Source organism: Biomphalaria glabrata, chromosome 17 (genome assembly GCF_947242115.1).
Source record: "Biomphalaria glabrata chromosome 17, xgBioGlab47.1, whole genome shotgun sequence".
NCBI classification, from domain to species: Eukaryota; Metazoa; Mollusca; class Gastropoda; family Planorbidae; genus Biomphalaria; species Biomphalaria glabrata.
Window position 1 is genome coordinate 20269867 of NC_074727.1, and position 24540 is coordinate 20294406.

General features: G+C 32.9%; 2 protein-coding genes across 4 annotated transcripts; one reads left to right on the forward strand and one right to left on the reverse strand.

The window, feature by feature from the left end:
- Positions 1 to 9103, reverse strand: LOC106074591 (E3 SUMO-protein ligase NSE2-like). 2 transcript variants are annotated; one of them, XM_056016310.1, is made up of 6 exons: positions 8820 to 9103; positions 6634 to 6740; positions 4724 to 4868; positions 3455 to 3656; positions 2289 to 2448; positions 1 to 1378 (listed from the first exon to the last, which is right to left on the reverse strand). In XM_056016310.1, the coding sequence occupies exons 1-5, from the start codon at positions 8947 to 8949 to the stop codon at positions 2301 to 2303; spliced, it is 732 nt and encodes a 243-aa protein (XP_055872285.1). In that variant the 5' UTR covers positions 8950 to 9103; the 3' UTR covers positions 1 to 1378; positions 2289 to 2300. The 2 variants fall into 2 exon arrangements, with proteins under 2 accessions (XP_055872285.1, XP_055872284.1); XM_056016309.1 differs by having other exon boundaries at positions 2292 to 2448; positions 8820 to 9102.
- An 851-nt stretch (positions 9104 to 9954) lies between these two features.
- LOC106056315 (zinc finger protein 721-like) lies at positions 9955 to 20680 on the forward strand. Of its 2 annotated transcripts, none has more exons than XM_056016498.1 (3): positions 9955 to 10010; positions 15341 to 17380; positions 18079 to 20680. In XM_056016498.1, exons 2-3 carry the CDS (start codon positions 15377 to 15379, stop codon positions 19921 to 19923), a joined length of 3849 nt encoding a protein of 1282 aa, XP_055872473.1. In that variant the 5' UTR covers positions 9955 to 10010; positions 15341 to 15376; the 3' UTR covers positions 19924 to 20680. The 2 variants fall into 2 exon arrangements, with proteins under 2 accessions (XP_055872473.1, XP_055872472.1); XM_056016497.1 differs by having other exon boundaries at positions 9961 to 9994.
- Positions 20681 to 24540: the final 3860 nt, after the last annotated feature.

Sequence of the window (24540 nt, forward strand, 5' to 3'; positions counted from 1 at the left end):
TTAACAAAAAATACTGCTGTAAGCTTTATTATCTTAAATACATTTTTTCCCAAACAAGTTTTTTTTTTTAAATATACATATTTAAAATATACATAATTCACATCATTTTATAAATACATATTTCAGATTTGAAGTTTTGAACCCAAACACAATCATACCTACAACTCATCCAAGCTTTTACTCTGCATTGATCATGGGTGAAAAAACAACTCAGTCTTTAAAAATCTCTGTCGTAAATGATATTTCATAACTTAATTTCTCTGTGCATGTTGAAGCAAAAAAAAAAACTTTAACAAAAGTAACCATTCAGGCAGTGTTTCTCAAACTTTTAGTAACATGCCATAAGAAAATTTAAAATTGATGTTCACCCCCTCCCAAAGGGAGCACTGTAAGTTTTCCAGTGGGGTACAGGATGGAACCCAAAACCAAGTGTTTTCTTACATTCTGAAACCCATGAATGTTAAATTAAAAAGGGTTGGGAAGGACTGATTCTCAAGTATTAAGAGACATGCGAGGCAGTAGAGCTGGCCTTTTTTTGGTCATGCAAAAGACATCAACAAATGGTATGTCAAATTTTCAGATGGGTAGAATCTAGAATTGCATGGGGGAAGACATACAAATGTCAACTTTAAAAGAATGTTTTGAAATGATCTTATTAGACACCTCTAGCAAAAAAAAGATTTGAAATGAAACAAAATACCATACCTACAGCACCATCCACTTCCATCTTGTTTTTTTTTATTAATTACAAAAACACATTTAAACTTTTTTAAACTATCAAAAAATTTCAGATTTCTAAAAATTCTCCACCATTAAAAAAAATTTAGTTGTGAATTGGATAAAAGTGTTTGAAGAAAAGCTATATACAAATTTTAAGTTTAAATAGTTGGCATATACATTTGTAGTGTCCATTAGTAACCTTTAAGCTACAAAATAAAAAGTAGAATGAAACATTTCATTTGGGAAGCCAAAAATCCCTCTTAATAATTTATCTATGTATTAAACACAATTTATTATTTTTGTTAAAAAATATGTATTAAACAGTTTGAAATTTAAACATTTCACATTTGTTCTTTGTTTTTATCTATAATTTAAATGAATATGTATGCATAAATACATTGCAGAGGAAGGTCGCTTTCTAGCTTTCTAGTCGACTCACATGGTTGGGGAATGTTGATTTTGTATGAGCACAAGTTGATTCTGTATGTACACAGCATGTTGATTCTGTATGTACACATTTAGCTAGGTTAATGTCAACATTCTCCAGCACTAGAGATTGCACAAGAAATTTCCAAGTCAAACCTCCAATAGAATAGGATGAAATCTATCATAAGCCTCAACTTGAAAGTCTCTCAATTCTTGCCAGATGACAAAGACACTTGTAATGATAGAAAGAAATTAATATAATATTAGAATTATATTTAAATGTGTAGCCCAAACACTAATAAAAAAAAAATGTAACATTTACACGCATCATGAACCACTTCATATAAATAATAGGCTTTTCCAATTCAGCACACACAAAATATCATGTTTGTATGTCCTTATTCAATTAAATTCATTTTCTTTACAGTCAAGAAAATTAAGTTTCTTTTAGCTGTATTTTTGAGAACGAAGAAGAAGCTGTAGTTTTTTAAAGTGGAAACGGTTTGACAAGTTAAAAACAAATTAAAATAAAAGTGTTTGGGATATATTTATTAACGGACAGATCAATCCTATAAAATCTAAGTATTTCTAAAATGCATTTCATTTCAAGTATCTAAACATGATACTTGAGACAGAATTGAACCTTTGTGCATGTGTCAAATTTCAAGAATATTAATTTGGAAATTTCTGAAAAAGGAAAAGAAAGTTAATTAACATTTTTTGTTTAGAATGCTCAGGCCGAAAAAAAAAAAGCTGATTAAAATAAAATCATTTTGCCTAAAATACAATTGCAAACTTTTTTTTTTTAATCCCAAAAAGAAAAAAAAATTCCATCACTCCTTTATTCAAATCATAGTGATTCACTAGGGATGAAAAGTTATACAGTTTTAAATGCCATCCATTTACAGTAGACTTCCCAAAAGGTGTCAGACATCCATAATAAGTGGATAGACTCAGTGACCTCGATAAGACCAGACCAAAAAAATCCAAACCTAAACATGATTTGAACAAGAGAAACTTTACATGCTTTCTAAGAGGAAGTTCATGTTTTTGTAGGTAAAGTTAATTTAAGCTATTTTATCACATTCAAACACTGGTCACCTGTAAAAAAAAATAATTAAAAAAAAAAATTGCTGACTCACTACCTGCATTTGTTATACATCCAATGAATGATCTAAATTATCATTCACTTTTAATCTTTCCAATTTGCCAACCAGTTGGATATATTTTTTCAGGTCAGTATGCTCTTCCAATATGTCAACAGTGATGGGGTTCTTATTGCCACAACCCACAGCTGGGCATCTGCATGATATAAATAAAAGGACACATCAACACAATACATTAGCATAAAAATAAGATAAAGAGACACCTTAACTGTAGAATCAAAAATATTTTAAGACCAGATAAAGTGGATTATAATTATTTAAATGCACACATATTTAAATTAATAAAAAAAAATGTATATTATATATCTACTTAGAAATGCCACCTCAGAATTTCTACCTTTTGTTTAATAGTATTTAAATCTTTCGACAACCAAGCCTCTGATATGCACATCTTTGCGGATTGATGTACCTAACCAGAGGCGTTGGGGGGGGGGGGGGGGGGGGGGGGGGGATATTGGGTCCAAATTTAAAAGTCCCCCGGGACCCCCAAATGAATGTCCTAAATTTTTTTTACATTAAATGTTATGCCACTGCCATGTAATCTTGTTATTCATGTAGAATCAAAAAAACATTGACAGTATTGATCTCGATTATTCTAGATGATGTTATAGGGACCTTTGCTTCACAGCTTCACAGAAAGCATGACATGAGGCGATATGAATTGAGATTTGTCACTTGTGCATTATCTTGCCAATAAACAATGGTATTATTCATGAAAAGATTCTTAATGATTATTTTTTGTTAACTTTTCTTATATACTGTACCTATTGGAATTTAGACTTAGAAATTTATTAAGTACATTATCTTAGGTCATAATGTGAATGTCAAAATGCAGGGCCCCTAAAAAGGTCAAGCCCCCTGGGCCCAAAAATCCTTATCTACGCCACTGTACCTAACCATACATTTGTCATTGGGTATTAGATTATGTAAGATATTACAGCAGACGTGAGCAAGAAATTGTAATAATTTATTTTAGTTTTTCTAACAAGACTTTTATATTTCTGAATGCTTCCATTTTAATTATTATTATCATTTTAACATAAGAACATACGTGAATAACTAAGCAGAGTTTAAAACTCATTGATTGTGTACTTATAATAAAGTGTACACAAATAGTCTACATAAAATAAAAAACTCATTACTTTGCTTTGGCTTTCCGGGAGCTAATGTAATTAGTTATGCCTGCCTTGTCGTAAACATGACCACAGTGTTTATTTCGCACAGGAAACACTATAGTCTGGCCTGTGTAAGGGCACTTTGTGTTGATCTCTACTTCAGTCACTTCAATATCATCATTGCTGGATGATGCTGTCAACTTGACGCGGAGTGCTGCAATTTGCTCTTCTGTGTATATAAAACAATAGAGCTGTTGAAAACCATTATAAAGTTAGTTTATACAACGGAAAGGAAAGATGAAACTTATTGTGCCAGCAGACAAAAGAAATTGTGACATCTAGAAGTGGTGCAGAATTCTCTATAAAGTTTAATGGATAGCACCTCAAACCTCTGCAAAAAATAATAAATATCAAATACTAAGTAATTAAAACTTAGTCCTTGCATTTTTATGTATTAATTTTTATCTGAAAACAACAGAATGAACATTGGCATTTTTTTTTAATGTTCTTACCAGCTAACATGAATTTCTACTAAAGGATAGTAAACTGATTATTTTGTTACATTTATACAGATGTCAGTCTCTCATAAACACCTGGCAATTGTTGTAATTGAGGAGGGGGGGGGGGGGCGCACAGTGGCTGAGTGGTTACGCGCTTGGCTTCCGAACCTGCAGTCCTGGGTTCAAATCTCACTGAAGACTGGGATTTTGAATTTTGGGATTTTTAGGGAGCCCACCCAACTCTAATGGTACCTGACTTTAGTTGGGGGAAAGTAAAGTGGTTGGTTGTTGTGCTGGCCACATGACACCATGCTTATTAACCATTGACCAAAGAAATAGATGATCTTTACATGATCTGCCCTATAGATCAAAAAGTCTGAAAGGGGAACTTTGCTATACATTGGTCAATAAGTCTGTCCTTTTGGGCAATCTTTGTAGGAAAAAGCTGCCTTTGTTTTTCTGCTATCTCTCCTCCTTACACTAATATATCACAGGCTAAAGATACTATTGAAATTCATCTAATTTGATTATGCTCAAAATAGGTGCAACAATTACTTTTATATTTCAAAATCATATCCTTTCAATTTAACTTTTTTTCTATGCACAAATGTATAAAAATCATTTTTAAAACAAGGTTAAAAAAAAAAAAAGTTATTTTACTCACACAGTCCAAATAATTCTCCAGTTATCACATTTTTTATTTGAGTGCTTTGAAGCCATAAATTTATTTAAGCACTGAAGTAACTTTAATAAAAAGTTAATTTTCTTTTCAATACCAAGGGTAATTCAAACTCACCCAATGAGCCAACATCCATAAAAAAATTCTCCAGCTCTTTATACTTTGGATGAGATTTGTAATCATTTTCACTACTTTTCTTCAAATGGTCCAACTTTTTATCAAATTCTGCCAGAAAATTGACATCTATGCCTTCAGATGAGGTCTTAGTTGAATAAGAATGAGATTTTATATGTAAAATGCAACATTTAAGAGACGAAAAAATCATGTTAATAAATGAGGGCAGGAGAGCTGCAGGTTGTCCACTCTTAAAATACACTTGATGGCAACCTGGCCGTGCGCTATGTGCCCTGGACCCAGGTTTATACCCTGTCCACTGCCATTCCCTGTTATTCTGTTGGAGGTTAGGACTAGAAAGTAAATTATCTTTAATTCTAATTCCGAATGAACACCTGAAAGATGTAAAACATTTTACAAACACACATTTACTGAAGCTCTTCAAGATTGACATCAACAGTTTGGACAAAATTGCACACATCACATGGAAGGCAAGTATAAAGAAATGCTGTCTGGTGATTACAACTTCAATACCTTTTTTTTGTTTTTTATCAGAGAAAGTTATATATGGTATAGTTTTATAGTTTTAAGTGGAAAAGTGTGCCCTGTTTACATAATTCAAATTAATTTTTATAGAGGGTAATATTATTTTAGTTTCAGATTATAATGAAAATTAAAACATGAAAATTCATTGGCTGTGTCAAATCACATAGGTCTAGATTAAATCTTAAAAATATTTTAAGAACCAAATTGAAAATAAAGATTAAGTTTTATTATATTTATCCATAAGTTCATTAAGCATAATAAATAACATATTTAAAAACATATTAAAATAAAAATCAGCTATTACCCCATGTCACAACCATTGGAATTTTCACGCTAATAAAAAAAATTATTTTTCTCAGTTAAAAAGCATTTAAATATAAAGGTCTTTAATCCAATTTTTAACAAAATTCACTTCACTTTCAGGGATATGTCAAAATTTACTTAGCTTAATTGGACACCTGATATGTGCTGTGAAAAATTTGAGTGGTTGGTTCTTTTACTGTCCGCATAATACAAATTAAATACTGGTCACTAAATTATTTAAATTCTTCTTCTTTTATAATGATTTTTAAAGGTAGGTCAAAATGTTTAGCTGGCCTTTAAGAAGTAAATTTACTAAGCCCAAAAGAATTTTGTTTACATTTTTCTAACCCTAAAGGTTCATGAAAGCTGTTCCAATAACCAGTGTCCTATATTGTTGTCACTATCTAACCTCTTCTAATTGTAGAAATCATCAACAGTTTCATTTTACAATTTTTCACTTAGTCTATTTATATAAATTCACATAAGAAATGAGGTTACCAGTAACTGCAAATATAGCTAGACAGGAATTCAACAGTAACAGAATTAAATCTCAATTAATACTATATTTGAAAGTAGATAAGAAGGTTTTCAAGTGTTCTTTCAGATAATTACATCCTAGCTCAAACTTCAAGGGGCATGGCAGCAAGCAGAGTTCAAACCAGAGACCTTGGAGCTCACTGAACAGTCAAGTGCCATAACAAAACATTGTCACCTCAAACATTATCTGTACAAATTTGCAGAAAGGATGATTCTCAGATGTGTTGTGTAAAACTGATACATGGCAATGTAATTTTATGTTCATTAAACAATAAAAACAATGTTAAAATACACTGTGTAAGTTTAAGAGCATGAAATTTGTGTTAGTGATGGTGAGAAAACGAATAATTCATGATAATGGCTAACATATTTTTTTTTTTCAATATAAGAATCATTAATAGAAAGATTTCAGTTTGAGCAAGGTGTTAAAATTGTTTTTGTATTATATATATGGTGTACATGATCATTATCAATAGCTGTACTCTATAAGTTTACCATAAAAATAAATTTTTGTGAATTAAACCAACCAGAGTCCTAACATCCTTCAAGGCTGCTATGTGATGCTGCATTTCTTTTTCCATTTCTATAAATCCCTTCATCATACTTTCTGTGGTTGTTACAAAATCTTTGTTATCTGTAAGACAAAAATTTTATGACATTTTCACTATTTTTTTTTAATAACCAATAATCAAGTAATTTGGTGAGGTTGGATTTTTTTTTTCAGCATTCATACAATGTAGAATGTTGAGATTTTTAAGTGAATTGTGATTTAAATGTTTGTTCATACCATAAGTTATAAATGAGTCTTCTGCCTCCTAATAACTAGATCTATCATCTATCATATTCTGGAGCGCATCATGTTAGCGCAAATTCTTTCTCATCTTGAACAGTACTGTCTCTTGGAAGAATTTCCATCTGCATATAGGAAATGCCGAAGCACAGAGACAGCAGTGGTCAGAGTACTAAACGACTTACTTTACAATTCTGACATCTCAATTCTTTCAATGCTGGACTTGTCTGCAGCCTTTGATACGCTAGACCACGAAATTATGATGGCCAGATTCTCTGCCACTTTCGGTTTAACAGGAATCGTCCTAATATGGCTTGGATCCTACCTGACTGAACGCACCCAAAGTGTCGTTGTTAACGGAACAGAATCAACAAGCTTACTCTTGAAGTACGGAGTACCCCAGGGATCAGTTCTAGGCCCAGTACTGTTCACTATGTATACATATCCACTCAGCGGTGTCATACGGCCAACCGGCATCCTATACCATTTCTTTGCCAATGACTCACAGTTATACGATTCCTCAGTACCATCAGAGGTGTCGCATCTGGCAGAGAAAATCAGTAGTACCGTTGCAAGGGTGAGCCATTGGATGGTTGAAAATAAGCTCAAGATGAATGAAGATAAGACAGAAATAATTAAGATTGGCACTCGGAACAACGTCTCGAAAGTTGAAACCACAGATTCTCTTTTTATTACGAACTGCCAGCTTCCTTATGTCCATGTAGTGCAGAATCTTGGAGTTTTCTTCGACTCAACACTATCTTTCGACCCACACATAAATCAGCTCTGCAAGGGTCTTTATCTGCAGCTGCATAGATTAGGCTAGATCCGACCATATTTAACAACGGAGTCAACAAAAATGCTAGCTGTGGCATTCATACTCTCCCGCCTTGACTACTGTAACGCCGAGCTAGCAGGTATACCTGATGACAAAATAGCCAAACTGTAACGTATACAGAACAACGCTGCATGAATAGTACTTAGAAAAACAAGACAAGATTCTGCTACTACGCTCTTGCGCATGCTCCATTGGCTTCCAGTGAAAGCGAGAATCAATTACAAGGTCGCCACACTTTGTCATCAGTGTATATATAACAATGAGATGCCCCTGTACCTTAGAGAACTGATTACTCCATATGTCCTCCAGAGAGCCCTGCACTCAATGGACTCAACGCTTTTAGTGGTGCCACGTTTCTCCCTCAAAAGCTACGGTCTGCGGGCTTTTTCAGTGCACGGACCAAAGGTTTGGAACTCACTCCCCATTGACAGACAACATGCTATACCACTTTTAAGAAGAACATTAAGACCTACTTGTTTAAAACTTTTTTAGATTAGTTTTTTATTTGTATTGTCGTGTTTGTGTTTGTAATGTTATTACAGCGCCTTGAGCCTACATTTTGTTTGTTAACAGCGCTTTATAAATAAAATTATTATTATCATCTAAAATTAGTAGTAAAATTATAACTGTAAATCTAATCTAGAATCTATCTAGAATTCTAGATTTAGATCTAGTTGGCTATCTACTTATCTACTAGTTTTCTAGTCAGTCTGGGACCGTCAGTCAAAATGTCCTGCTAGTCACTAGCAACTATCTAGATCTAGTGACTCAAACTCTAGTCTTACTAGTCACTACTAAGACTGGACAGTCACATAGCCATAGGTAGTACTAGAGTTAGAGTAACTAGAATCTAGTGTCCTCTGTAATTTATCAATTAATAATAAAAATAGTCTAGAGTGACTAGAGACTAGAGTAGTCTAGCTCTAGACTAGAATAACAAATGACATATATGACTTTTTATTATTATAGATAATCCAGTTAGTATTAGATCTAGATCTATCCTAGAATCTATACCTATTCTTAAAAATAAAGCTATATTCATAATTATTTATTGGAGTCAATCACACAGTCATTCAGACACTTGCCCAGTAATGAGAATTCTGATAAGTTTTGACCAACATCCAAGACACCTTCAAAACAAGAATTGATACATTCTTTAAAATTATTCTCTATGACCTGTGCGTGTGCTTCAATCATACTCTTGCTGCTGGCCATAGTGTTTTAACAAAGTTGTCTAAACTACACAAATTCTATTTTTCTAAGTTTGTTTTTCTCCACCGGGACGAGTTTGTTTACATTGACTTGATTGATTAGATCGAGATTCTAGATCGGAAAGGAAACAGATTTTAGATTCGCGCTAGCAATATAATCCGGAAGTAAGACATTTTTCGCAGATTACAAGATAATTAAATTATAATATTTTTTTTTATTAAAATATTTCTAGCTATATCTAGATAGAGTCGTTTGACACGTTATAAGGAATTATATGCTCTCTTTCTAATGATAACTTATTTATACGTCCTATGCGTTTCTTGATTCATTCTATTCAGCGATGAAGAGAGAGAGAAATAAGATCTATGCCTATATTATACATAGATTCTAGATCTAGTCTAGATATATATCAACCTAGTCTAGAAGATACGACAAACATGCATAGTAAATCAGTCTGATTATAAGAGTTGTAATGCATGAGTGTGTTGAAGGCTATATTCATCAGGTACAAAACATATAGCTGGCCTCGTGGCCAAAACGGCACGTTCTTTGTTTGGCTTTGTTTTACTTGGTCCGGCAATGGCGACAGGGTTACATATATGCATGTTTATCGTATTTTCTATACAGTCGTTCACCCCTGCAGCAGTAAATATTTTGTTTTGTTTTTTGTTGTTGTTTTTTTTTTTTTTTTTGGAGTCTGTCAACCTAGTCTAAACTAAATGTTATATGTGTGACCAGTGAGAAGGAGAGGACGAGACTAGATAATTGGCATGTACCTAAATAGACTAGATCTAAAACTACTTTTAGTTTCTACACTTTAACCGTATCTTTTTTTTTTAAGTAATGTCTGTATTTAATAAGATAAAAGATAGATCTATTCTTTTTATGTCTGTCAGATCCAATCTAAACTTAAATTTCGCATTTTTAATATATTTTTTTCCACTAAGTTACATTTTAAACGAATGAACTTCCTCAATTTATTTGTGAAATCATTTCTATTTCTTAAAAACGAGAGTTCGAGAGTATTGGACAGGCTTTCACTACTTGTGTAAATGATACTGATAGTAAATCTTTAACTACTCATCTAGGACATATAGGTCTAGTCTACTAGATATAAACGCTAGACTTGATCAATCTAAATCTAGATCTAGATTTAATCTTGTCTCGTATAGCCTATCATCTAGTTTAGATAATCTATTCTCAGTACTGATGATCTGGGCCCTGGGCAATAACTAGATCTAGACTAGAATCTATAATATTATTCTAGATCTATATAATATATATAAATTATAATAATAATTAATATAGACAGATCCAGATTATAGTAATAAGTTATTATAAGTAATGTAATACTAATAGTATAGTATTAAATTATTGACATGTAATTGTACTAGATAATACAGGATTACCTTAATTTACATAAATGATTAAGCAAATTGCATTACTTCTGGAACAAAAGTCAGATTATTTGCAGATGATTGCATAATATATAGAACAATAAAAACAACACAAGACACAGAAATTTTACAAAGAGAATTAGATGAATTACAGAAATGGGAATCAAATTGGAGCATGTCTTTCCACCCAGAAAAATGTCAGTCATTAAGAGTAACAAAAAAGCTAAAACAAATTAATTCCATTTATCTTATTCATGGCAAACCAGTAACAGACTAAAAACGCAAAATACCTAGGTGTTATAATAAATGAAAAACTGTCATGGAATCCACATATTGATGAAACTATAAAAAAATAAAAAAAAGCATTAGGGTTTATTAAAAGAAATTTCTATAAATCAAATAAGAACATAAAACTAAAATGTTATTTAACCTTGGTTAGGCCAATAATAGAATATGCATCCTCCGTTTGGGACCCTCAACTCAAGAAAACATTAAGAAACTGGAACAGACAAAATAGAGCAGTGAGATTCATAACAAACGAATATTCACATTTGACTAGAGTAACACCTTTAGTAAAACCACTAAATTTAGAAAGCCTTCACGACAGAAGACTCAAAAGTAAAGTAGCAATACATAAAACACCGAATCATAATCTTCAAATACAAAAAAAAAATTTAATAAAATACTCTGAAAGACACAAAGATAAAGGCACATTCCTCGTCCCATATGCTAGGACAAATTTGTACAAATACTCCTTCTTCCCTAGTGCTATTAGAGCATGGAATGGGTTGCCTGAGCTAGCCAGGAAAACCAGTGACTTGGCAGAATTTAAGTCATTGATTAATATGCATGACGCGTAGGACGTAATCATCTTCTTTTTTGAAGTAACATCTGTATTATATAAGATAAGAAGAAGATAAGTACTAGAGAGAGTACAGTAACAGTTGTACTGCTACAGTCAGTGGCGTCACTAGGGGGGTGCGGGTCGCACCCAGTGACACCCACCAGTGGGTAAAATGCACTTTTCCAAAATGCAACCTTTAAAAAAAAATGACTACCTTGAATGTCTCTCACAGTTCAGTTTCAACATGTCCCAGACCTTTTTAATTTAATTCTACTTAACTTGTAGTCTTCCTATTATGAGAAAATAATGCATTCTAGACACCAGGAAAGAGTTTTTGAAGCTGAAAAATATATAAACATGTTTGACGCATAGGGCTATGCCCCGGACAACTCTGAGTGAGCTTAAGGCACTCCCCTAAACATCTTATTTGAGCGGCGAACATAACATTTTTGTATTTTAAAATGTTGAGAAAACCTAAACTTAAGCCCTTCGCAGTCCTATTCAACGTATAGGGCTGCAAGCTCTCTCCACAGAAATCAGTTTACGAAGGCGACCTTCACTGCAACGTCCCAGCAGGTGCCCATGAAATTAAGGACATCTAAAAAGTGCGACCATGTTAGACGTGGACGGCCTTGCTTTGGCGTTGCTCTTTTCAGATGCATGTTATGGCTGACTTTGGTAAACTTGTTTCTTCTTGTCTAATGATACGTCTCACAAATGTCAATTGACTTTCAATCGCTACTTCACTTAGATGGTGAATACCTGTGCGGGAAAAGATTTCTTCTATTGGTAACATTATCTCGGTATGTTATTCGTAGGATCCTTTTCAACCATCACTGCTCAGCCTCTTTTCAACTTTTCACGTCTCAAAGCGTAGGTGGCCTTTGGGACAATGATTGTATTGAGTAGGTGGATTTTTATCTCCTGACTAATTGATTTGTTTGTTCAGATAGTCCATACTTTTTGACAGACATCTCCTGAATTCCAATCTGACATGAAACACCATGATATGCGTCTCTGCATAACACTGCCTAAATAGGTTACCTTTTTTATTTGTTCAAAATCTGTATGGCTAATGTTGATGGGGGTACTGGGTAACCTGCACCCAATATGCATAACTTTGAGAGCGTCTTTAGCCGTCATCTAGTGCATAAATTGAATTATGTTTCAAAGTAATGCTATGTCGTCTTCAAAATCCAACTCGGTTTGGGAACCCGAATGCAGCCTAATTTGTTTTATTTCTATGACATTGTCAATGACTACTAGAAAGAGAAATGGGAATACACCCTAATCTCATATCCGTCTCGATGTTGAAGAATTCCACCATCTGTTGTGACAACAGCTTGATTTGCTTTAGACATGTCTCTGGATCTGGAAAAATTTTCAGAGATGCATTATTCTCTTGCTATTTTCCAGAGTGATTCCCATGGACACTTTCAAACTTTTTTTAAATCTACAAAATTGATCAACATCCTTTATTGGTATTCCAGGTTTTGCTTGACGATGTTTCGCAGGACAAACCTGTTCAGTGCTTAAATTGCTTTTCCGGAAGCAGCTGAGAAACACTACTATCGACTAGTATAATGTAAAACCTTTAATAATCTCTAATAAAAAATATGTTCAACTCGATGTTTCTCTATTCAATAATAGTACATTTTTTAAATTTATGTAATAACTTTTGATAAAATATCAGAAGCAATGACATTTTAAAATAGAATCGAAAACCATTTTCATGTGCAACCAATTTATTAATTAGCCTAAAGTTTTATTGTTCAACATAAAGAAACAAAATAAACAATAGTTGTTGTTTTTTTTCCTGGGGGGTGATGACACTGACCCTTGTGACGCCACTGGCTACAGTTACACTTTGTTACAGTAGTCTAGTAATTTTAGGTAAAACTTCTGATCGAAGACCCCTTTTGAAGAATGTTACGCAAGTTATAACAAAGGCATCAAGGGTTGCATTAAAAAAAGTTTGAGAATGTGGGACTTCATTTAGAGTAAATGATGCTACTCGAACCCTTCATCTAAAGATACATATCAAACACTCCACTGTATTTTGTAAAATTCGCCTTTATTTCGATGGTTATGGCAAAAGTAGTCCATTCCTGTTGGGCATCATCAATTTCCTTATAGTTTACACACATTTAGTTTCATTTACACCTGAAGACAATTTTTTTACATGGAATCAAAGTGCATTGGTATAATAACGTCACTTTTGTTTATCTGTTGGGAAAAATGAATAGATACCATATTTACAATAATTTTTTTATTATTTTTATATGTACGGTATTAACTGTGGGCACACCTGATTTCTTTAGGTATCCGGGGGGCAGCATAAAATAATCTGCCGGGCTGCTTGTGGCCAGCAGGCTGTTATTTTCCAACCACTGGTCTAGATTTAATTCTATGATTAGTCTAGAATCTAGAAATAGAATAGATCTAACTATTCTAACAAATCTAGTCTACTTATATACCGGTACTATAGATTACAGTTATAGATACACCCTTATCAATAATTGTACCTATTTAAAACTCTATAACAGCAATTATGCAGTAATTAGAAGACAAACACACTTTGCTCTCAACATGCATATCACCACAACAGTAATCATCCTGTGAACATTGTTTTGTTTCCAACACATTTCTTACATTCAACTCTAAAGCTTTAGGTGATATTGGCTAAAGTGGAACTATAAAATACAGCACCATAACATTAATAAATTTGTATTCATTACATAAATAAATGCAAGGTTCGCTATACATTCATTTGAGTATGTGCACACTATATATATATATATATATATATGGCTCCTTCTGTCTTAGAAGACTGGATGCACCCAGATGAGTCATTGTGACAGGGAGTGACTGATCAAACCAATTCTGGAGCGGCAGAGTTTGCCGCAGTTCGTGCATATATATGCATCTGTCCTATATGCATCTCTGTGACAGGGCAGCTTTTTTTCTCTTGACTGATGCAGCTTAGTTTCCTTTGCTCTCTGTGAAGTTCTTACCATCATGCACAGTCTGTCTCCATGCTGTCCTGTCTTGGGCTATCTCCTCCCATATACTTGGTTGATGCATGTGGTTCTCATGTCTCGCTTGCAGACATCTCTGTAAGCTAGTCTTGAGCGGACCTAGGGTCTGACTCCCTCCGCAAGCTCAGCGTATACATGTCATTCCATCTGGCATGCGAGTGACATGTCTGAGCCAGTGTTGTCTTCTCTGTGTCAGAAAAGCATAGATGCTGTCCATATTGGCCTGTTTCAAAATGTCCTGGTTGGAGACATGATCCCTCCAGGAGGTGCACATTATGCGTTGCAGGAAAGGCTTCTGCAGCAATGAGAAAACTCTCCAAGATAAAAAACAAAATTAACTACGGCAATCAAAATCCTAGTCTACAACGCCTGCATTCTGAGCACACTTCTTTATGGCAGTGAGAGCTGGGCAACTTGCATTTGTCAAGAACATAGATTAAATAGCTTCCACTTACACTGCCTGCGACGCATAAAAATAATAATAATAATCTTTATTGTCCGTAAGGAAATTAGTCTTACAATGTGCATTTCACCAAATAAAACATTATAACTATAAAAAAAAAAAAAAAATTTACATTTACACAAGACTCATTCATAATTTACATGTGAAAAGTTTATATCAGATTGTTTCTATTTAATGATTTGATTGCCTGGGGAACAAAAGAGTGTTTGTGTCTGTTTGTCTTTGCCATCGGTGATGGTAAAATCACAAAATCCTGGCCCTGTGTATAATCCATGTATAATATGTATTTCATATTAGTTGTGATAAATAAAGACAGTTATAGTACTGGTAACATCACTTTCCTCTTTAGCAGGTGTACACAGAAACATCATATAGCCTTACAGAATCCTTTCTAGTTTAGTTACTGTTACTAGAATGTTAATGAAAAAATATTTGTTGAAATTATTTTTTTTTAAGATTGAAAAAGCAAAAAATAATATAGTTTTAGTTAGAGTTAATGAAAATCAGAATAGCTAAGTAGAAATACTACTTTAGCCAATCTTAATGCATTATTGTAAAAGTGTTGTTTGTTTTTTGTCTTACTAGATACAGTTTTTGTAATAAAAGAAAAATGTTATCATCATCAATAATACATTTTCTTTTTTTTTTTTAGTGTTTACATCCTGGAATTTTTTAAAGTTATGTTTTCATGGCTGAGGAAAACATGAAGAGATCAAGTTTTTTGAAATCTCGGAAAAAAGCTAATAAAAATAATAATAATGAACTAAAATCTGAAGTACTTTTACATCAAGATGTATTTGCAAAAATGCCAAAAAATAAGAAAAATGATCGAAGTAAGAACAGATTGTCTAGTTGTGATAAAGAAAGTCACTTTGCTAATGGTAAAATAACTCAAAGATTGCACAATGTTCAGGTTAGCGATGAAAATCAAAACTTGTCTAAGAGTTCTTTTAATGTTGATCACTTTAGGAATCAAAAAGGGAGAACAATAACGAGTCCTATCAGTAACTCAATACATAACTCAGAAGCAAATTTAGAAACACAGAATGGAAAGAGTTCCAAAAATTTAACCGAATGCATGGTTTGTGATGTGTGCGGCAGAATATGCATAGATGAAAAGTCTTACAACAGACACATGAAGTCGCACTCTGGCAACAGGAAATTCAAATGCGACTACTGTGACAAATCATTTCTTGACAGCTGTAGCTTAAAGCGACATATGAAAACCCATGATAATGAGAAACCATTTATCTGTCACTTGTGCTCAAAATCTTTTAGAGACAGTGCTAGTCTCCTACGACATGAGGGAATACACAAAGAGCGATATAGATTGTTCCACTGCTCTGTGTGCAACAAGAGTTTTATGGATAAACATGGACTAAAGAGGCATGATCGAGTGCACACAGGCTTACGCCCATACAGCTGTAAATTGTGTCAGAAGTCATTCAGTGATTCTGGTAGCTTGAAACGCCACCTGAAAATTCATATTGGTGTCAAGAACTTTTCCTGTTCTCTCTGCAAGAAGAGTTTTTTAGAGAAGCAAAGCTTAATTCGGCATCAAAAAAAGGTTTGCATGATCAAAGAGTTAACGCCATGCACAGAAACAGGCTCCAATGAAAATCAGGCCTGTGACAGTTTAGGGTCAGTAGCAGACCAATCTGAGAGTAGTGTGGATGGCAGAGGTTCCATAAGCGACTGTTTGCCAGTTCTCATCCCATCCAACATGTTTGTTTCTAACACTAGCTCTGAAATAAAAAGTGAGGCAGATATCAAGTCTAGTCATGAGTTACCTTCCTTGCACAGCCTCATGAAAAAAGACCCAAAACTCTCTAACAACATTTCCAAATTAGTTGAAAGCATTGATTCTTATGAGAAAATGTTACACTTGTGTGGCGATATAGGCCAGCTGGAAATAGATGCTGCTTTAGCAAAAGATTCTGTCGCTTTGCCAGACATTATGTTGTGTTTTGAGTGTGGTGAATTACTAGTGGAAGGTGAGAATTTCAGAAGCACAAGTAGAGTTCAAGTTACTTCCTGTCCAAACTCATACAAATGTCTCAATTGTGAGGAAGATTATGGTGATCCACCTTTACTGAAGCCTGAAGTTCTATTTAACAATAGCTTTGAGTCAGAAAGCATATGCAGTGATTCTAAACAAGATATTTCTCAAATTGAAAATTCAGCAGATAAATGTAAGTCAGATCTAACAGAGCTGTTGAAAAAAGAAAATACTGCATCTGTTAGTAAGACTGTAATTATGCCCACTAGTGAATCAAAGATGATGAAAAATAAGCCATATTTGCTATCTCGACTAGATTACATAGAACCCTATTCAAATGAAAAGAATTTGAAAAATGTGAATGCTGATCAATCTTCAGATGCAGTCATAAATTACAGTTTGCAGTCACCAAGTAATACTGTTTTCAAGCTTGATGAATCAATTAGTTGTAATGAACCTCCATCTTTTCGTTGCTCCCCATGCAACCAAGTATTTACATCTTCAACACACTTTGATCAGCATCTAAATTCTCAGTGCTTGTCACGATACGCATGTTTGGTATGTGAAAAAACTTTCATGAATTCTACCAGTCTTAGACGCCATATGCCAGTGCACACTGGGGAAAAACCTTATTCTTGTCTTCAATGTGGAAAGCAATTTAGAGATCCTTCTAATTTTTCAAAGCACAAAAAGGTGAGATTTTAATGGTTTTGTCAAATTTATATTTTTAAAAATTAGTTTTTTTCTAATTAAATAATTATATAGTTTTGACACTAATGCTAACTTTATTTCTGCATGTTTTTTTTTTTTTTGTGTACAAATATTTCATAACATTGAAGATCTTATATTAGAAACCTTACATATGACTATTCATCATTGTTTTGGAATAGTATTAGACTTAGATCATCCCAAGCCGTTCAGCACATTAGGCAGCAACTTGTCTCCATAGATATCAGTCCACAGCAATGTTGGCAGCCCTTTCCAACTGGTGTCCATGAAGGAGTGCAGCCATGTTATCAGAGGACGTCTCTGTTTGTGTTTTCCTCATTTCAGCCTCCTTGTTATTGCTACCCTTGGGGCATACAATTGGTTTAATAGCATCTATGCTTAACTCATCAATCAAAGAAAAAAAGACTTTACTTCAATTTACTTGGGATTTAAGGACATTTGGAATCTTTTCTGGAAGTCAGTTAAAACATTGATTGTCAATATTAACACAGCTCATAAAATTATCAAAACATAACAAAAACATAATTTTACTTCACTTGGCATAAAGAAACTTTTTTTTTTGTATTGATGACTGTAGTGGAATAATAATGTTGATGGACTGTAAAGTAATTAGTAAGTAAATTTAAATTGCTAAATAAATATATATATATGTATTTTTACAGGCTTGTAGCGGAACATTGGAAAAAAGATCAAGTGATTCATCTTCTAACTTGTCTCATCTCAAAGTAGAAAACAGTAACAAGATAGAATCAAAATCTGATGTTTCAGTCACTGACACAGTAGAGTCTTCAGAGTCTATCAATTTTATGAGTGCAACACAAAGAGCCTCAAGAAAAAGGAACCAAGAATATCATCAAAGTAATAGAGGTATAAAAACTAGATCTGCTTATTGCAAAAATAAAAGTGACACAAAATTATCCCCAAACAAGTCTGAACAATGTAATAAAGGAATGTCTTGTTCCGCAAAGAAAAGCAGTGACAAGTCATTCAGTAAAGTAATGTCAAATTTAAACTCTGAAAAAGAAAACCTCTTCACTTGTAAAGTTTGCAGTAAAGAATTCACATCTGATAATAACCTTTTGATGCACATGAGCTATCATACTCGTAACTCTAATGTCACCTGTTCACAATGTGGCAAGAAGTTTTGTGATTCTTACAGTCTTAAGAGACATGCTCGTATTCATGCAGGTGCAAGGCCGCACATCTGCCAGAACTGCAACCGGGGCTATTGCGACAACTGGAGTCTGAAAAAACACAAGACCAGAGGCTGCATGCTGGAAGAACTCAAAGTTTCACCTGATTCCTTGCACCCATGTCCCCAGTGCTCTAGGGTATTCTCTGAGGTGCATTTCCTTCAGGAGCACATCAGGTGTCACAAAGGCTTGCTGAAGTTTCAATGTGACATATGCTTGAAGAAGTTCTCAGAAGCCTTCAACCTGAAACGTCATCGTCGTCTACACATGGTAACATGCCCTGTCTGCCAGTCAGAGTTTCATGACATGTCATCTTTTTCAGAACACCAGAAAATATGCAGAGATAAGGATTCGAAAATAGCTTCGCAACATGGAGATGGTTTCCCTTGTCCCATTTGTGCTCGGGTTTACTCCACCAAGTCCTACCTGGAGCGACACAAAAAATTCCATTCCAATCTGAAACCCCATGTTTGCATGGTCTGTAATAAACAATTCTCTGAAAGCTTCAGGCTAAAACGCCATATGAAAGTTCACAACAGTACAAGGCCATTCACCTGTGAAAGGTGCAAGAAAGGGTTTAAAGATGCCCTTGGGCTGAGCAGGCATAAAATGAGTTCAGCTTGCAAATACTTCAGGTCACATCCTCGGCAAGTGCAGCCACCTCAAACTGACTACCCATGCCAAATCTGCAAGAAAATCTTTAAGAAAAGTTACCTTCTTATTCGTCACATGGCTGTACACAGCCAAGAAAGACCATTCTCTTGTGACACATGTGGTAAGTCATATAAAGACACTTCCAGTTTAAAACGTCATCAATTTGTCCATGCTGGAATAAAAAATTTCATCTGTTCAGTTTGCAGTAAAGGCTTTTATTATTCAGACAGCCTCAAGCGCCACAAAGCTGGCTCATGTGGTAAAAAATTAAAAGTTGGCAAGCGTCTGAGAAAGTCTCACAGAAGTGTGCGTAATAAAAATAGTCCAATTAAATGTGAGAAAAAAATTTCCCCAGCAGATGTTCACACTGAATCAAATGTTGCTCTTGACCAAAAACTGATCATTTCAAATGGCACCTCACAACCTGATACAGAAAGTAATAACTCCATTTCTGTGTCTGATTCAATTGAAAATATTAAGTCTCAATTTTCTTCTCATCAAACAAAAGCTAAAATAAGACAGCTGAGAACAAAGGTCTGCCCCAAACCAATGTTATTTAGGCAAGCCCAATTCAGAAAACAGTATCAATGTCCCATTTGCTTTCTTGGTTTCAGTAGAAAGTTTTATTTAGATTTGCACTGTAAGGTACACAACTCTTGACTTCATTTTACTTCATGAACCCATAGAGGGCATGTTTATTTTAGTATTGACGCAGTCAAGTTATCACCTTTATTCAGTTGACAGTAACAAAAAAAATATTAAGTTTATTATTACCGGTACTAGCATAACTATTTAGCAAATCACGGTTAGATTTAAAAAATTAACAAAGTATAGGAAATAACTATCTTCTTTTGATTTGAAGGAAAATCTGAAATTGATAAGATATGCTTTCAAATTATTTTGATCACAGTCCTCTTTGTTTGGAGTAGCTGCAAATTAGGTTTTTAGATCTGAGTACTGATGAAACACTGAAATTTTTCCTCATTGTAGGTCACATTAGGCTATACCCAGGATGAAGTGCACCTTCATTAAGTCTCGACAATAGAATTTGAAGAGTTCATATACCTGTGACAGATGTTATTTTTACATTTAATGCCCGGTACTTAAAACTAAATATATTTTTTATTTCAGCCTACTAACATTGACCCACCATAATGTCCAAATTAACCTTAGTCATCTTTTATTCTCATTTTTATAGATTTAATGGAATGGAACATGACTTTTTATTGTTTTTGGCTGAGCTTTTCTTTCTTCAAATTGCTACATTTAAATTAATAGATCAACATTGGTTATTGTATAGAATATATAAACTTTTTTCCTATTTGTAATAATTAAAAAAAAAAGTCATGATAGTTCTTCAGTTGTTTTTTTTTAACCATTGGCTGATTTGAATAAAGGTTCTGTAAATCCAGCATACTGATTCTACCTAAAAAAAAAGTTTTTTTTTTTGTTTGTTTGTTGTTGTTTTTTTTTTTTTTGGGGGGGGGGGGTTGTTTTCCCACTATTTTCTTACTGGTCTGATATACAAAAATGTACCCCTTCATTAGAGTAGCAGCTTGTGACTTGTACTGTCAGAATGGTTGAATCTTTAGTGGACTGGCTTTCAGGTTATTAAATAATTTTTGTTATTTGGTTTAAGTTTTGAATAATGTCCATGCTTGTGATCTCCTAAGTTATACAAATTAGTCTTAAAATTAAAAGCAGTATATTAGTTTTAGAAATTATTAGGGAGAGTAATTCAAAAGAACATAACTATGGCATTAATTTTCACGGTTATGCCCCTTCTCCTATTTTTTTTTTTTTCAAAGCTTTTATCAACTCGTTCTGTCTGTCTATTATATTTTTTTCATTTTTGGTATGTTCATTGCTTTGCTTTCATATCCTGATAGGTAAACAGCTGAAATTAAAGCTGTTGTATTATAGTTAACTCTATTTTCTTTCAAATCGTTACCGAATCATTAGTCATACTAATGGTTGACAACTGATTGAGCAAATATCAAATTCATACGTTGAATCAAGTTGAATACTTCCTCACAACACTTTCATATTAATAGTTGTTTTTTTGTTTTTTTCTTGAAAAATTGTCATTTAAAAATGAATGTATGCATATCATTTATTTAAATGAATTTCATGCATATCAGGTTTCCCCCATAAAACCTCTTTAATATTGCTAACAGATGAAGGAGAATGTAATTTATTTATCTTCATTTTATTTTTTTTAAAGTAAGCATATCAAGATTTCATTCTTAGAATCCTTTAGAACAAGTTGCCACTATGAACAAAAATAACATGCTGACACTGGCTAGAATTTTATCAATGCATAAATAATCAAAATTATATTTAGAGAAATGATGTCTTTCATTTATTATTTCTTACAAAACTGCTGCAACAACGGTGATGATATTGTGCAGAAGCAATCATTCAGCGTGTGAGTCACGAAATGTTAATTTTTCAATGCAATGTTTTACAGTAACTCATCTTGACATGATATGCAGTTTTGTTTTTTGTTTGTTTTTTTAAATTCTAAATTGTGTACATATTTTTTTTACTTTCAATATTTTCATACCTTATTTTTTGTTACTTCTGAGTTGTTCTGATGTGCAGTTATGTTGTTTTTTTTTTGTCTTCCTAATAGTTTTATAGTTTGTTTTTTTAGTTCTGAGTCCAAAAAATTCAAAAAGAGAAAAAAAAAAAAAACAGTATTTACTGTGGGTAAAATATCAGCGTTAAAGTTGTGTTTGTTGGATCTAGCCAGCTTAAAGTTAAGTTATATTGGATCCACTTCCTTAATCTAAAATTATTCATTTACAATATTTTACTTTTTTACACTCTGTTACATTATTTTTAAAAAAAAGGCATTATTTACAGATTTGAATTTAGGTTAATAATAATTAAATAATAATAAGTTATTTAATAGAGCTCTGCTAACAAACAAAATGTTGGCTCAATTAAATTTGTTATAGGCACTTGTTTCACATTACCACATGTGCTGACCTGATTAGCTTCACAGAATATTAATGTTACAGACAGAAAAAACAAGTCTATCCATTAGCTGCTGCTGATTTTTTGTATTCTACAATGGAAAAGTAAAGTTAAAAGGGACACCTTTTTTTTTTTTGGTTTAATATTTTAATGTAGGAATTACATGTTTTAGTAAAACAGGTGTATTGAAGATAACTAGGATTGCATAATACAAAATAAATATTCATGTTTATCACTTCATCTTACAACAGATTTTTTGTTGTTTAGTTGTATTAACAGTCTTAAATATGAATTCTATGTGACATCTAAGAATTGTAGCTGTGCATTAACTTAACTTTGTGAAGCTAAATGTCATCATCTTCTATTATTTGATAAGTCTGATTCGTGGCTGTCATATATTAGGAATATGAGCAAATTCCTGTGCAAGATGGTCTTGTATATTTAGGAACTTTCGGACAGAACTAGTTCACTAGTTCTACTAAGACAAATCCTTTTCAGTTGGTAGTATGGTTTCATAGGGAAGTTTAGGTGCTTCAACCCTTAATGGACTTCATCTGAATTACAATAAGAAAACATCATTTTATGTTCATTTACTTACATGCCCAATAGACCTCTTAAGCTAATGCACACACAAACCTTTTCTGTATTGTAATAAAATTCATCTGAACACAAAAAAAAGGTTAGACTATAACTTAGTGATAGTTTCAATGATTTAAACTTCCCTTATTGCTCATGCTATGGAATTCAATGCCAAATATTGGCTTCTGTTGTGACGTTTGTTATTTTAACTTACTTGAATTTTTTTTCTCTAGGATGTCTTAGTCTTCCCATTTAGTATACACACCAATAGTTGGAAGGAAAATAATTTATATGGACTTGGTTTTTTGGGGGGTTTTCTTTATAGTGATGTATAGTATTGTCTTAAAATGTTTTTGTAACAGTAAACAGAACTGTTACAACTAGCTGGTGATTTTGATCTATTCAAATGACTAATCCTATTGAATAATTAATGGTTATTTATGATAATAGAGTATGTGCAATTCCATGCAATATTTCTACATTATGTTGTCTTCTACCTGGGTGTGTTTCCATCAGTGCATATTTTGTGATTCAATGTTTTTATTTCTTAACTAATATTTATAATCATAAACTCAAAACTTTACTGGGGACAGTTGTCATAATAATTTATTTTAACTTCTGTTATTGACAAGTTTGTATAGGCTTTTAAATCTGATTTTCAGTCACTCTTTTTTCTTTTTTCATGCAAGATATATAGTTTCAATCTTAACCTTTTTATGTTATAGTACCTGTTCTCTCCTTTGAATATAGTCCATTAGAAAAACACTTTATATTAACTATTAGTTGTGTTTATTTAGTAATTATAGTGATTGGGACATTTATATATACATTTTTTTTTTACTTAATAAACTTTTTTATAAATACATTTTTTTAATAGGAAATACATTTTTCACTATTAAAAGTTTTGCTTGATGTTTTTTTTTTTTTGTTTTTTTTTTACAGGCAGCAACTTAAATTTTTAAGTCTTAATGGCTATAATGTCATTGACAACGTTTTCAGTTTAGCATGCATACTGACTAAATTATCCTTTTGTCACACTTTGAAGTTTTTAATCCATTCTGTAAAGCTATTTTAGACAAATGTAAAACATGAAAATGATAACTTATATTTGATAATTATAATCGATCTATATAATTTACTGTAAACAGTTCATGTTTAACACTGTAGTTCCCTGAAAAAAAAACTGGAATTCAGTAATGGCATAATAGAAATATAAAGTTGTATAAATAACTTTCTTTATTTCCCACCCCCACCCCCACCCAAAATTAGTTTTTGTAAATATGCAAATTTGTGTCTTGTGGCTGTAGTATAACATTTAGAATTTAGGAACTGTGAAAATGGGTGATTATGATGTCTCAATAAAAGCAAGTGACAAAAGCTACTTTCTTTATGCCTGTTTCCTGTGAGTAACATCATGAGCAATGACAATATGATGAGTAATAATTTTAAGTTTAGAGATACAACCATTATTATATTTCATTTTCTACTATTTTTTTCTCTTTTCATTATTTTACTTGTTTAATTTGAAAAAAAAATCTTGTTCTGTTTTGATTACATATTTGGAGCTATTCACTTTCATTACAAGTTGTGTTGCTTTTATTGTTTTATTATTGCTGTATCAGTTGGTTCTATTTTCAATCATAAAAAAGAGAAAATGTAAGCAAAATATTATCTTGGCTTTCTCCTTTTTTTTTTTTTTTTAAATAGAATATGAAT